Raw genomic sequence first — 14,774 nt, 5'->3', positions numbered from 1 at the left:
GGTTCAGTCTGACTGAAATACTTCAGCTACTATAGAATAGATTGAAATTAAATTGTGTATAGGCATTCATTGTTCCCAGATGATTTAACCTACTGACTTTGGCAATCTCCTGACATTTCCTCCAGCACCACCGTGAGGTTGACATGATTTGTTTTATGTTAAGATGTCTTGATAATTATTGGCTGGATTGCCATAGGATTTTTGACACAAATGTAGTGAATCGTCTTTACTTTGGTGTTCCTCTGACTGTCCCTTTAGTTCCTCCTCCGTGGTTGCTACAGTTGCCAATAACGCAATGTCATCAGAAAGGTTACATTTTGTGTAAGGGACTTTGCTTTCACTTAGTTGAGCATAAGACGAAGTTCTCTTGCTTTCACTTTTGCTACGTATAGCCGTTATAACTTGTAATGGAACAGGTCCAGGTACACTCTGCTGAGGTTGTTGAAAGGCGTTCTTGGGAAATGGACAAAATCACTTTCTGAAATTGAAGGGAAGTGTGTTTGCCAAGGAAGTAAGCTGCAATGTTTTGTCACAAAATGTTTTTCTGCAAAGGACATCAGAATGCCACAGTAACTGAATACAACTATCAGATGGTAAAATGAGGGATGAAATGTTTGTTATTGTGTGATGTCCAGCGACGTGTTTTAAATAGGACTGCATGCATTAGCTGCCAGTAACTGAAAGTAAACTTCTCTCACAAAAACATATTCAGTAGAAAGCAAGGCAATTTCTTTTTCAAAGTGAAAGATTGTATTGTCGTCTTTTTGTCATGTCACTGCCGAAATTTTTAACACCCACTCATGAAATAAAATATTTCAACATTTACTAAATGACAAGCTGAAATGACAACTTACATTCTAACAATGAGAGCAGTGAGTGCAGATTTATGACTTAACAGAAAAGGGCTGTGCGTTCACCAGAGAGGATATAAGGCATTTGTCAGACGTCCTGCTAATGTGGCCTCTGTCATGTTTGCAGGATGAGAAAAGTAACCCTGAAAAATGATGACACTGTAGTTAATATTCTGTCACAGTGTTAAGATGCTCATTGTTATTTCCTCAAAGAACCAAAAGTGAAAGTATGACTTGAAGCGGCTGTTTGTCAGCTTGACTCATATTTGTTTCCCTCCCTGCAGACAGAAGAGGACTACATCCCTTATCCCAGCGTCCACGAGGTACATGCCACACTCTCTCCACACAGATAACTCACAATGCACCCAGACACTGCAAAGCTAAATGTTTAAACAGGAAAAATGAAAGCAGTGCAGTGCTCGATGCAACACGCCAACTAATCAGTGTTATTATTGTCCATCACTGTCAGGTTCTGGGTCGCACGAGCCCCTTTCCACTCATCCTGCTGCCCCAGTTTGGCGGTTACTGGATCGAGGGGACCAATCATGAGCCTAAAGACCCACCAGAGGCCGATCAACCCCCCTGTCCTACCTCCCACGTCAAATTGGAGACGAACAGCCTCGCCAAGATCTACAGGAAGCAATTCATGGGCAAGGTGAGGATGGGGAAAAGAGGTCTGGTTTTAAGCATCACAAAACAAGATTCAAGATCGCACAGAGTGGGAAATTTGTCTTTGGCCCTACACCCATACTGCAGCCATAGATATACAACATATAACATTGACAAATCAACATTATACCCGATGTAGCAAGAAGAAACCTTAAAAGATAACTTGCAAATCAGCAAATCGTTATAATCCAATGCCAGATCTGGATTTATCTAGCATTGTTTAAAAGCTTGATGGACAGAGATATGAATGAACTTTTAAATCTGTTCACTCTAAATCTCCGACCAGAGGGCAGCAGCTTGTACTCTGTATGCAGAACATGAGGGGAGTCATTGGTGATCTTATTGGCTTGACTTAGAGTAGTCTGTTCAAAAATAGACTGCATGAAAATGTGCTCTTTGACACCTATTATTTTCCATGCAGTATGGATCAATCGAAACATCAAACTGAATGATTTACTCAGTCTACTATAGGCATCCTAAAATATATAGCTGTATTTGGAAAAGGTTCCTTATTTCCATTTCTTTAAATTCACTAGCCTGATATCAGTGATATATATCGATTTGATGTAACAGTGACCCCGAAAAACTTATCTTACGATATATGGACATGACCTCGATCATTATGCTGACCTCAATGTTGCCTCTCCATTGTGTTTACGTGCATGTTTGTTTACGTAAGAGTGTCACCAACATTTTAGACAACATGATGCCAGAATAAACAACAGATTTTACCAACCATTACTTACTTACTTACTTTTCTTTCTACCCCTGCCTACTTGCGCAGATCTGAAGAAAACACTTTAAAGACAACACAGCGTAGCTTACCGGTAGCCTGCAGCTGCACTTTTGGAGTTGAAGAGGCACAGCTCTTGATAGTCATTAGCTTGCCATTCTTTGGCAATGACCCATAAAGTCTGTCGTTTTTAGGTGTACCCATCAACAATTTTATTCTCAAATCCATAAATCCACCAGCAAACCTCCTAGCTCTCAGGCTGTCCATGCCCAGGAGCTGACTGCAACACACCGACCAGATTATGGGGGCAACTGTGATGTTCCCGGAGCTTTGCTAAGCTTGTCTGTTAGCTACAAGAGGCATCACTTGGTTTTGTTTTTGTTGGTTAAAATTTCGTACTAAGTCTCAGATTGAGTCATTTTGGCTTACTCCTTTAAATGTACTTTAATTTTTTATACACCTTATTGTATATTTATTCATTTTCTGTAATTGCTTATCCTGTTTGGGGGTCATGGGGGGGCTGGAGCCTATCCCAGCTGACACTGGACGAGAAGTGGGTACACCCTGGACAGGGCGCCAGACTATCACAGGGCTGACGCATAGAGACAGACAACCATTCACACTCACATTCACACCTACGGGCAATTTAGAGTCAGCAGTTAACCTGAAGCCTAGTTCACATTACAAGATTTTCACCCTGATTTTGCGTCGCGGAGATTACCGTAATCTTTTGAGTGTTCATACCTGGCGACATGTGTTTCTGTCAGTGGGAGTCTCGCCAACTGCATTATGACCAGTGTGCGCACACCACAAGATTTCTCCACCGAGCCCTCGCCGATAGAGCCATAGATAACGCGGTGACGTCACCAAACTTGGAGACGACACATCATAAAGGCATGGATATTGTTCCCAGTGTTGAATCAGATCTGCCTCCAGGGCCTGGGTCCAAACACAACGCACTCCCTGTGATTCTGTGGACGCTGCTATTGTTGTTGTTGCTTGCCGGCGTGTCAGTGTTGCCAGATCTTGGGAGAGAAACAAGCAACGAGGGCTATGGAAACAAGCCCAAAAGAAGCGACTGGACCTGGCAGCCCTGCGGCTTGTCCTCCTCACATTTCTTCCTTCCTTCTGCATGCTGACGTGGGACGTATCCCGCCTCTTATTGGCTGATGCTCTTTGTCAGTCGTGTCACACTTCTCCAGTTTTCTAGCGTGCCAGATATCCAGTCCCAGTCACAGACGAGGGGGCGACTTGCTCGTAGGCTTGTTCACACATGAGGACTCGTCGTGGCAGACTATCTGCCGACTCACCTCTGACCCAAGGTGGCTCTCAAGATCCCGCAACGTCAGAATCGGGGTGAAAATCGTGTAATGTGACATTAACAGATACTCCCTGGACTGTGGGAGGAAGCCGGGGTATCTGGAGAAACTCCCTAAAGAAGGGCACCCTGGGTTGGAACCAGGAACTAGCACTTCCTACCAGCAATATCACTGTCTGAATATTCTTAAGAATTAAAAGTTCACTGCTCTTTAAAAAGGGTGTTACTTGCATTATTAAGCTATGATGTCATCATATCAATGGCATAAAATGATCTCAAAATGACAATAATATCACAATTATTATTATGGAATTATTTTTGGGATGATCAAAAGAAGATATTGAGTCAAGCTTACATATTTAGTCATCCAATTGTCAGACCGCAGCTAATATGTGTTGTCAAAAACAGGACTTTGTCAAAGGAAAAAAGTTTGTGTGTGGGCTATCTATAATTCAATCACCATTGCAACAACAAGGATGATGTATCAGGCCCATGAAGCAACATGTCGGCCTTGCAGAGAGATGAGGACATACACCAGCTGCCACTCTTTGCTTCTGACATTAAATCAAAGTGTGTGTTCGCCTTGAAAACCTTTACTTCTGTCAGTAAACATACGCCATTAGCATTCTCCCTCAAAGCGGTGAAGCAAAGTGCATGCACAAGTACAGAGCACATACGCTACACAAAGTGAGAGAAAACATTCTCAGTGTCACCATATTTTGCTGCAGTATGTGACACTGAACTGTGAAACAAATTGCCTCATTGTAAATACAGAATATATAGGTGGTTGTGTGTTAAATTAAGATTTGTAGAAGTTGGTGCCTTGTTTCACACCTTGTTCCTCACTGGCACTTCAGCTACCCTCCTAAATTAAAACACTGTTACTGTTACTCTCTCTGCCACTCTCCATTTATAATTTATTCTAGCAGTTTTTATTGTCAGTTGTTGGAGGAATGTTCAGCCTTGCATTTAAATTTCTTCTGCTTATCTGCCCCCAGGAACACTTTAATTATTACACCATGGATGCTGCCCTGGGCCACTTGGTCTTTTCCATGAAGTATGATGTCATTGGGGATCAAGAGCATCTGCGTTTGATGCTTCGGTACAGTTGCCTATTATCTTTATCTCTGACCTGTTTTCTCTCCAATTTGTGCTATTTTTTCTCGCCACGTCCTTCTTGATCACGGCCCTCTCCTTTGCTGTATCCGCTGTGATTGCCTTTATTCTGTTTTCCTCTCTATGTTTCTCTCTCTGTGCCCCCGTTTTTTTTTCACACAACCCTGGCTTCAAATATCCATGTAATGCAATGATTTTTGGCATTTACCCATAGGTCTCCCAAAACAGAACCATTCCATATACAGTATTTTCACACATGACTTGACTGTTCCGGATAGATCACGTTGGGGTTTGTTTTTTGGCTCAAAAATAGCATTAAGTCAAGCAAAACTGACACAGAGGAAGAAGAGCATCCCCAGCTCTTGTGACTTCTAAAATATATTTCCTGCTTGATTGCTGACAGCAGGCAGTGCTGCAGCAAGGCATGCCCCTGCTGTCAGTGGGCACTCAATGAATTTTCTCATCAATTAGGTATGACTTCAGACGTCTGCTGCCCATTTCTCCCAGACTGACAGCAACCAGGCGACTATTGTCAAAGGATTGCAACATGTGTGCGTGCTGTACTTCTCTTCTACAAAATTACTTCGGCTCATTCATTTATTTTTCATAACCGCTTATCCTGTTTGGGGCCACGCGGTGGGGGGGCTGGAGCCTATCCCAGCTGACACTGGGTAAGAGGCAAGGTACACCCTGGACAGGTCACCAGACTATCACAGGGCTGACACATAGAGACAGACAACCATTCACACTCACATTCACACCTACGGGCAATTTAGGCCTTGTTTACACGGATACCGATACAAATAAAAACAGATTTTATTCATATATATAAAAAAAATTCCGTGTTTACACGATCAGATGTGAAAACAATATCCCTGTTTACACGAAAACACAAAACAGCAGCTTTTTGTTGCAGTTAGCATGCCAGGCCAGTAGGTGGCAATACGCCACATGTCAAACACCTTAGAAGAACGTTCTGCGTATGCGCAATGATTTGTTTTCCTCTTGGCGCTAGTGATAAAAACAATGATAAACTACATTTTAACCTTATGTGGCATAGTTAGCTGCTATGCACTTACTAATATTGGGCACAGCAGACGTCTTTGTGCCCCAATGTAGCAGTGATGTTGATGCAGCAGTGCTAAGTTCATTTGTAAGCTTGTAAGTAGTCCCAAAAGTGCTAACAAAGCGCAAACATCCCGGCATATATCTGCCATTGTTGTTGTGGTTCCTGGGCGCCTAATGGGCACGTGCGAACTGGGTTGCAGCGTCATCCTTATCCAAAATCTCCGTCTCTCCTGTTTACACGTCTCCATAGAAACGGATATTTTTAAAAACTTTCACTTTGGAAGCAGTTTTTGAAAATCTCCGTTTTCGGCAAGAAAACCCCGGTTACATGTAAATGATTACCCTGGAAATCCAGAGTTCTTGCAAGAGCACAATTTGAATTTGCTCAGCGAGTCACTCTGGCAATCAGTAATGATGCTCATTACCCATGCCGTTGGAGCCGAGCTGCACCAATCACATCGGTGTATCTGATATAGGCGGGCCAGAGGCGAGCTAAACAGATGACGACAGCACTGCAACGACGAAGTTCGGAATCAGTCAGTAAACATTGCAAGATGGCTACGGATGAACACCAGTTGTTTGAAATGGCTTTGGCCGCTACAATGAACGAGTTAGACTTGGCTTTTTCTCTAAAAGAGGAACAGAAGACGGCGCTCAAATCTTTCCTTTGCAAGAAGGACGTTTTTGCTGTTTTGCTGACCGGATACGGCAAGAGTCTAATCTACCAGTTAGCTCCGCTGGTAGCTAAGCTCTGGATACGTCACCCTGTGTATTGTTCTGATTGGTCGTAGTGTTATCCAATTGCGTGCAGTGATATTTTCAAATGCATGCTTGGTGCTGCCCCTCGAGTACCCATTTTTCAGAAACATATGGAACCGTATAAACAGGCCCTTAGAGTCACCAATAAACCTGCATATCTTTGGACTGTGGGAAGAAGCTGGAGTACCCTGAAGAAACCCACCCTGACACAGGCAGAACATGCAAAGCGTACCAAACCCTGGTCCCAATCCCCCACCCTGGGTTCGAACCAGTCCTCTTGCTGTGAGGTGACAATGCTAACCACTGCAGCACTGTGCCACAGAGGAAGAAGAGCATTTCTAATCTTTACTGACTTCTAAAATATATTTCCTGCTTGATTGTTGACAGCAGGCAGTGCCGCAGCAAGGCATGCCCCTGCTGTCAGTGGGCACTAAATAAATTTTCTCATCAATTAGGTATGACATCAGACGTCTGCTGGCTATTTTTTTTTTTTTTTTTTACAGACTGACAGCATCCAAGTCGCTGTTGTTGAAGAATTGCAACATGTGTGTATGCTGTGCTTCTCTTGTACAAAATGCCTCATTCACAGTTTGTGTCTGAAGTGTTTTTTTAAACACATTTAATCTCAGGAAGGCCTTGAGAACACCTGCTTTAGTGGGCATCTGCTCCATCAAGCCTCTAACGAGCTCCTAGGAAACACAACAAAACACATGCCAGGCTCCACCAGAGATTTGTGTCATTTATGTTCTGGTAGTCGTGTAATAATGTGAGTCTAAATACAAGTGTGAAAGTGTTTGTGTGGAGCATAAACACTCGAGCTGCTCTGTATAAATGACTTTAAAATCTGAGCCACAAAGTACCCAACAATCAGCACACTATTCATCTATGTTTTACAAGTGTAGTGGCTCCCACCCACCATCAGCCAAGCTCGTGCTCGCTCCCCGAAACTCCTTCACATTGTGCTAAAGACAGACGAGGGGGAGAGAGGCAGAACTCAGCACGCCATATAACCTGTGAAATAATTTTATACCCGAGAGACTCCACTCCAGATTTTAATAGCTGCATTCCCTCTTTGTTAATGGAGCTTTGGAGTGGATGAATGTGGCGAGGTAACAGTCACTCAGCCCACAACATGTTTCACATAGTGATGTTTTCCACTGGGTGGGCAGCCCCCACAGTCACCCTGTCACCCCAGTCAAACTCATTCACCTGAGGTAGTGTAGTCACAGGCACTGACTCACAGTCCATATATAAAGCATCTCATCTTTATTCTAAGATCACAGTAGATCTGTAGGTGTGTAGCTGAGTTATGTTATCATGGCAACATGTGGGTGTAACATGCTAACCTGCTAACAGAAGTCATTTATTGGTTATATGCAACTTCAATCAACCAAATGTTTGTTTATAAGCTCCCAACTTTATTACCTGCTGATCATTAATCAAAACTGCCAAACAGGAAGTGAGAGCTCTGATGGGCTCCACGCTGCCTTCAAATGGAACTCATGAGTAAGGCCCTGATCACAAAACACGAGGTGCACCGCACTGCCTTTTTTAAAAAATTGAATGCCACTAGTAAATGAAAAAAACTCTTGCTGTGCCTTTTTATTGTTGCCAGGCAACCACACCATCACATCCACTAACCTTCGCATGTAATCAATCTACTGTTTTATTCCCCAGTATTTAGTATCTAGTTACGAAAATGTTGAGGCAGAGGGTACTTGCTGTAGCTCTGGTTGAGGGTGAGAGGCTGTCAGTCAATAGTTTGCTGGGCACAGGGAACCAGAGATCTGTGTGGGTACATGCAGAGATGGGCAAAAATACATCAAAATGTATTTTGATACAAAATACAAAATACCGTTCAAATAAATGTATCAAAATAAAATACAAAATACTGGTGCCAGAAAATGTATCAAAATAAAATACATGTATTTTGTATTTTCAAATACAGAAAATACTTTTTTCCTTTCTCTTTTTAGCAGCGGCCCGCAGCTCTATAGGTCACTCTGTCGGTCGGTCGATTGGTCGGTCCACAAATCTTTTTGTGAATAACTCAAAAAGTCCTTGACCAAAAATGCTCAAAATGTGCATACTGCAACTAGAGACCATGAGTAAGTTTACCAGAAAGAATGCCCACTATTCGTCCATAGGTGGCGCTATACTAACCGATTCAAATCTTTTTGTGAATAACTCAAAAAGTCCTTGACCAAAAACATCAAGTCAGGTGACATCTGTCACACTCAGATAAAATATTTACCTTGACAGACAATCTGTTGAACTTGGAAGACGTGAGCAGCAAGCTAGTCTACTGGTAGTGTGGGTCCATCCACGTGAGCAGCATGCCTGGCAAGTCTAGTCTAGCTGTGCTGTGAACTGTCCACCAACGGTCTAGCTAAACAGCAGCAAGACACTGTAGCTACTGTAGCTAGTTAACTTCTTGGCTGTCTAACTTGGAGCCTTTGGAGCCATGTGTTCAACTTTTTTCAAATGAAAAAGAATAAAAAAAATGCTAGGGACATGTAAGCTACCCTAAAATATTATTTATTGATTCAGATTTAGATTCAGACAACTTTATTGATCCCACGCGAGGCAATTCATTTGTAGCATACTCATCCCAAGCATCAACCACAACGACATACAATTTTCTATGTTATGCACAGTCCAGTAAAACAGACCACTACGTCACTGAATGGCACATTGAATGGCCCAAGTTTAAAAAACATATAGATAAAAATACTTAGAAAAACAAAAAGTAAAAACTATTGTTACATCCAATATTATAAGAATATGTAGCCTTTTATTTTTGTTTTTTGATTCTTGGAGAAAGTATTTTGAGTATTTTAAATACAAAATTACTCCACTCAAAAGTATTTTGTTACAAATTACATTTGCTTTTTATCGGCCTTATCAAATACAAATTACAAAATACTCAAATGTAATTGAAATACAAGTAATAGAAATACTGCCCATCCCTGGGTACATGAGACCCTAAGAAAGAGTGTGGATCACGGGGAGTACCACCAGTTGGTCCAGGAGCTTCACCTCAATGATGGTTGTTTCCAGGCATGTTTTACGATGACTCGGGGGCAGTCTGACAACCTGCTGTCTATTGTGAGGCCGTATAGCTCTGGGTATCCAGCAGCTGCTACCACCAGTTTCTCCTCTATTGTGTTATGTCTTGGTTTTGTGTTTTGGACCCCAAATGCAGAGACAGAAGCAAAAAACAGTTCAAAGTGTTTACTGGAAAACACTAAGTTCAAAACTAACAGAAAAAGGGGCAAGTGGAGGCGGCGGAGGACTGGCTGGCGTTGCTGGACAGGGCTCAGCATGAGGAAACACTGAAGCTCTGGAAGTTGCAATCAGGTACGGCAGGGAGGTACACCAGTAGCTGCACAAAAAACAAAAGCGCTTAAGAGCGATGAAAAAACACGAAATTCACTACTTCACAAAAGACTGGAGCCCCTACTTTACTGATTGAGACGGGATAATCTGGCACAGGAGTGGTGTCTTGACCAGGCTTTATTGCAGGAGTGATTAATGGATGAGCACCAGGTGTGCCTCATTGCGAAGAGCCGGCCAGCCACACCCTCAGCTGAGGGGAGAGAAAAGGGAGGGGGGAAAAAGAAAAACACAGAACACCCCAAACACAAAACCAAACACCAAAACAAATGTTATCATGAGATATTGTTTACCAACTGTAAACTTGTTGTCGTGATCACCACAAAAGGTCCACCTCTCAAATCATCTGATTCTACAGTGGGAAAAAAGATGATGAAAAAAGAGATGACGTGGGGCCCTGAGCTGAAGTTTTTTTTTTCAACTCGTCTAGAGCGCAGAAACACGAGGTGTGTCACAATGCAGAAAGCTTCAATCTTATTAAAAACAATTTTTTAAAAATGCCTCCAGCTGCTAAAACGCTTTCTGTGTGATCGGGGCCTTAGTGGTTTCCCCATGGGAAGCTGTGGACACGATATGCTTGTTGCTCAAGTGGTTAAGTCTTGAGCGCACCAATGCGTGGCAATGGCAATGTGAAGCCACCAAGGCTAACAATAAAGCTAGCGAGCAAGCGGGTCACATAATGCAGGAAATGCAAAGGAATAATGGGAATATCAGTATTTTCTTCAAACGTATTATGAAAATTCTGAAGAAATTTACATGACTAAAATTATAATATTTTGACTTAATATCCTCCAGGAGGCGGAGTACCCGGAGAGAACCACCCCCATTATAAGGACAATTAGGATAATAAGAAGAAATAGTTTTGTAGTCTTACATAGAACTGTTATTTGATTGTCTTAACTGATTACGCACTAATGTAGGTTTGTCTACAGGAGCTTCCTGTTAGAAAGCAAGGAGTAGAAGCTCCTCAAGGGGAGTTCATAATTGAAGTTGGTTCACTTCAGGTGCAGACCTGATGAAAGCTTGCTGCTAGCTGCCCAGTAGCCATAGGTGAAACATTTTTGTGTTCGTTTTTCCTAGTGTACTTTAAAAAAAAATGTTTTTCATTTATCACAACCTCAAAAAGCAAAAACAGAACAGCCTGGATAGCTTGTTGGTGTGAACTTCAGATGGCATATAACAGGTGAAGGTTACTCCAGTGTCCATGTGTTCTCCTCTCCACCACTTGGCTAATCCTTACCTTTGTTTTTTAGCTTCCAAAGGGGAAGTCGCTGTTCAGTCAGTTATTCTGTGGCCTGTTGATTGTCTTGAAGTTGTGAGTTTCTCCAAATTTTATTTTTTACAGTGTAGTGATCAGCTGTGGTTATTGTATCATGACGCTTTAGAAGCAACAAGGCTGTTAACAGTTCGGTGTGATCCCACATAGGTCAATGCACTTAATAACTGCTGCATTACTTTAAGGTTAGGAGCAGTGCTGTAGTGGAGGGTAGGCAGGTATATGGAGGTTGCTGACGAGGCAAAAATCGGGGCCTGGAATTGGGCCTTGTAGGCTCCCGACCTTGTCCTCAATGTTGCTTCTCAGTTGTCTTCTGATGATGATCTGGCACCTTGAATTCAGTTAATCGATACTCAAAGAAACACTGGAGACAGGCAGAGTCCGATGCAATCGAGTTTAATGTGTTCACAAGCTTAACGCATACAACTCATCGAGTCAAGCCCCGGAGCCGGACTGAAAACCGCTTCTCAGCACATCTGCTTTTATGCTGGTGGAGACTGGGTAGAGTCTCCACCTCTTTCTGCTAATCCATCCCACTTTAATCCAAATCTATTGGTGGAAACCTTTTTCTTTTTGTCCAATCATGAGCAGGCCCATTTTTAATGGTGTAATGCTTTCGCTTTTGAGCCTGGAGTTCCCCAAGCTTTCCACCCTTAGCTCCGGACTTGCTTTCACTTTATTTTTTAAAAAACATGTGAATTTTAGGGACTGTCTTTATGCAGCCCCTTGTGCTCTCATGTGCTCTCATGCAATATAATCCTTTACTGTGCATCAGGTAATACAAGCATTTGAGTGTGTGTGTGTGTGTGTTATCATTATACAGAGCATGATAGGTTATATTTAAATGTGTGTGTTCTTTAGTGCATGGATACAATGTGAACTCATATTGTGAATACTTTGACATGTATGACAGTGTTTTAACACATATAGATGCATCTCACTCGGTTTTTATAAGAGCTTATGCATAAAACATGGTTATATGCTGGCTATATAACTTTGTTCCTTAATCAACTTATGCAGTATAACCCTTTTACTTGATTAGGAATTAACTCTTTACACTACAATACACACCTCTTTTTCTGGCCTTTTGCAGTATACAAAAGTATCAGCCAAAAAGCCATTGGAATATATAGGGAACAATAGCCACTTCCTCCTCAGTAACCTACACATGTCCCTAATTGTACACCCACCTCATCAACTACCACAACACCACTGGTTAGGAGTGTTGACTGCGTGCAAGTACAATTCACGTCCAGTGCTAACGTTGGCAAGAGAATTTAAGCGATGATTATTTTCGAGAAAAATTCTAAGTACCCCAGTAATGTGGCTGTTACCTCACCATTGTTCTAGACACGGATTACTTTGTAGCACTTAGTGCTCAGTGTAGCTTAGTTTTGGGGGTGCTGTTTTGTTGTACCCATCAGTTAGAGCAGTGACCCCCCAAAAGGCACTGGTATCCATTTGACCCTCTTCCAGGCAAACTGGTTCAAACACATCAAGTGTACAGACCAATATGCTCCCAGCTCCACACAGTATGTATAGGAAAGGTCCCCTTTGAACTAGCACTTCATTTGCATGAATGCTAAACATCAAAGACAGAAAACATTAAAGCAGGAGGATCGCTCTGGATTAGAAACTGAACACTGAGCTTTTTGACTTTTAAAACTGTTTGCCTTTCAGCACTAAGCTAAAAACCCACCACGATGTGATCCCTATTTCCTGCCTTACCGAGTTCCCCAACGTGGTTCAGATGGCCAAGGTAGGCAGTTATTATCACACAGAGTATACAGCCAAAAATATAATATTTCTGCATATATTTAAAATGAGGAAAACTGAATGTACTTCTTCACTTGCAGCTTGTTTGTGAAGAAGTAAACGTGGACAGGTTTTATCCGGTCCTCTACCCAAAGGTAGGCACTAAATTTCTCTCTTGCTATCCACACCACCACATCTCCATGAACCTGACTGGAAGTGTTCTGTTCTCTCTCCGCCTCAGGCATCAAGGCTCATTGTCACCTTTGACGAGCATGTGATCAGCAACAACTTCAAGTTTGGGGTTATTTATCAGAAGTTTGGCCAGGTGAGTGAGCTGCCGAGATACTGCCGCTAATCCTTGCTCTTGAAGTCATGTCTCACTCCTCCTGAAAATGTCCTTTGCTTCCTCCACGCAGACATCAGAGGAGGAGCTGTTTGGGAACATGGAAGAAAGTCCCTCCTTTGTGGAGTTCTTGGAGTTTCTGGGCCACAAGATTGAGCTTCATGACTTTAAAGGGTTTGGACACTTTTCAGTTCGATTTCTGTCCGTTTTCTCGGCTGTAGATTGAAGTGCTTTTGCTTAATTCTCAGCAAAGCGTTTCACCTCATGTCTGTCAGAGGCTGGCCATCACTCACTTTGCTATTGATCAGAGTTAGCTTTAAATGAATCCCAGAAAAAGTGATTTAGAGTGTCCCGATATTTGTACTGTTACTGACATTGTGATTGAGTAAGCAGAAGAAGTGCCCTTGGCATTCTCTCAATGATGGATGAGCGTGAGCCCGGTGCTCTGAGAGCACGCACTTATGTTCCAGTCCTAACACCGCTTTGTTCCCCTCTTTTCTGTCTCGGCTGTTCACATCCATCCTCTCCCTTTTTTCTCTTCTTTTTCTTGCATCTGTCCTTAAATCTCCTCTCTCCTTCTTTCCTTTTCTTCTTCAGGTTTCGGGGTGGACTGGATGTCACTCATGGGCAGACAGGAACAGAATCCGTCTACACAAATTTCCATAATAAGGAGATTATGTTCCATGTGTCCACCAAGCTGCCTTACACAGAGGGAGACTCACAGCAGGTACAGTGACAATGATTAATTATCAGGCTAACTAATTTGTGTTTTAGGGCAGTTTTCATCACCCTTCACTAACTGATTTGTCAAGGCCTCTCCTTGTGACTCCTCCATGTGACAGACTGTAGCAGCAGCAGCAGCAGCAGCCAATATAGGTCGGGGCTGTAAAATGCAAAGTTAAGGCATTTAAAGGTGTACTATGCAGAATTTTCCAAAAAAACCAAGTTTGGGTCTTTTATCTGTACTTCTTAATGTTAGGGTGTAAATTATTATGGTGCTGCAGCCTTCAACCTGATCGGTGTCAGGGCATACACGCACATACACAGCACGAGTTCAGCAAACAGCAGAGTAGAGAGCCCACTAACTAGAAAATTACTGACAACTACGCTCATTACTGTTTCAATAAAACCTTTGTGAAAGCCAATAATTTATTACAGTAATACACAAGTTTAATAAGCATAAATATGTAGAAAGGGATATTTCATCCACAGTCTCTTATCCACCGCTGCTACATCCTGGTCTCATTGTGAAGTCATCGAAATCAGGCGCTTGGGCAGTGACTTGCAGCGTCAGAGACTGACAAAAAAAGTCGTGCTGTAACATCACCATGATATGTGGCCAGCTGCTGATAGAGTTTAATGCGAAACACAGCGGGACAAGAACAAAACAAAAGAAAGAAACACCAACAAACACAGACTTTCACTCAGGAGAGTGGTGTTCGTGTCCCGTAAGATTATAAAGCCAAACCCTGTCCTTTTTTCTGAAACCT

At 42.4% G+C, this 14,774-nt stretch overlaps 1 protein-coding gene across 8 annotated transcripts in view; it reads left to right on the top strand.

Annotated features, from left to right (window-relative positions):
- The window catches only part of rap1gapb (RAP1 GTPase activating protein b), a 196,806-nt gene that overhangs the window by 157,133 nt on the left and 24,899 nt on the right, over window positions 1-14,774 (top strand). For all 8 annotated transcript variants that reach the window (XM_049570218.1, XM_049566392.1, XM_049565740.1 and 5 more), the window contains 8 exons: window positions 1,136-1,174; window positions 1,321-1,506; window positions 4,570-4,673; window positions 12,867-12,945; window positions 13,043-13,096; window positions 13,183-13,266; window positions 13,358-13,458; window positions 13,882-14,011. In XM_049570218.1, coding sequence (XP_049426175.1) covers window positions 1,136-1,174; window positions 1,321-1,506; window positions 4,570-4,673; window positions 12,867-12,945; window positions 13,043-13,096; window positions 13,183-13,266; window positions 13,358-13,458; window positions 13,882-14,011 — 777 coding nt within the window. The remainder of the gene's footprint in view (window positions 1-1,135; window positions 1,175-1,320; window positions 1,507-4,569; window positions 4,674-12,866; window positions 12,946-13,042; window positions 13,097-13,182; window positions 13,267-13,357; window positions 13,459-13,881; window positions 14,012-14,774) is intronic.

Source organism: Epinephelus fuscoguttatus, linkage group LG1 (genome assembly GCF_011397635.1).
Source record: "Epinephelus fuscoguttatus linkage group LG1, E.fuscoguttatus.final_Chr_v1".
Classification (NCBI taxonomy): Eukaryota; Metazoa; Chordata; class Actinopteri; order Perciformes; family Serranidae; genus Epinephelus; species Epinephelus fuscoguttatus.
Note: the sequence above shows the minus strand (reverse complement) of the source record. Positions and strands in the feature narration are given on the sequence as shown.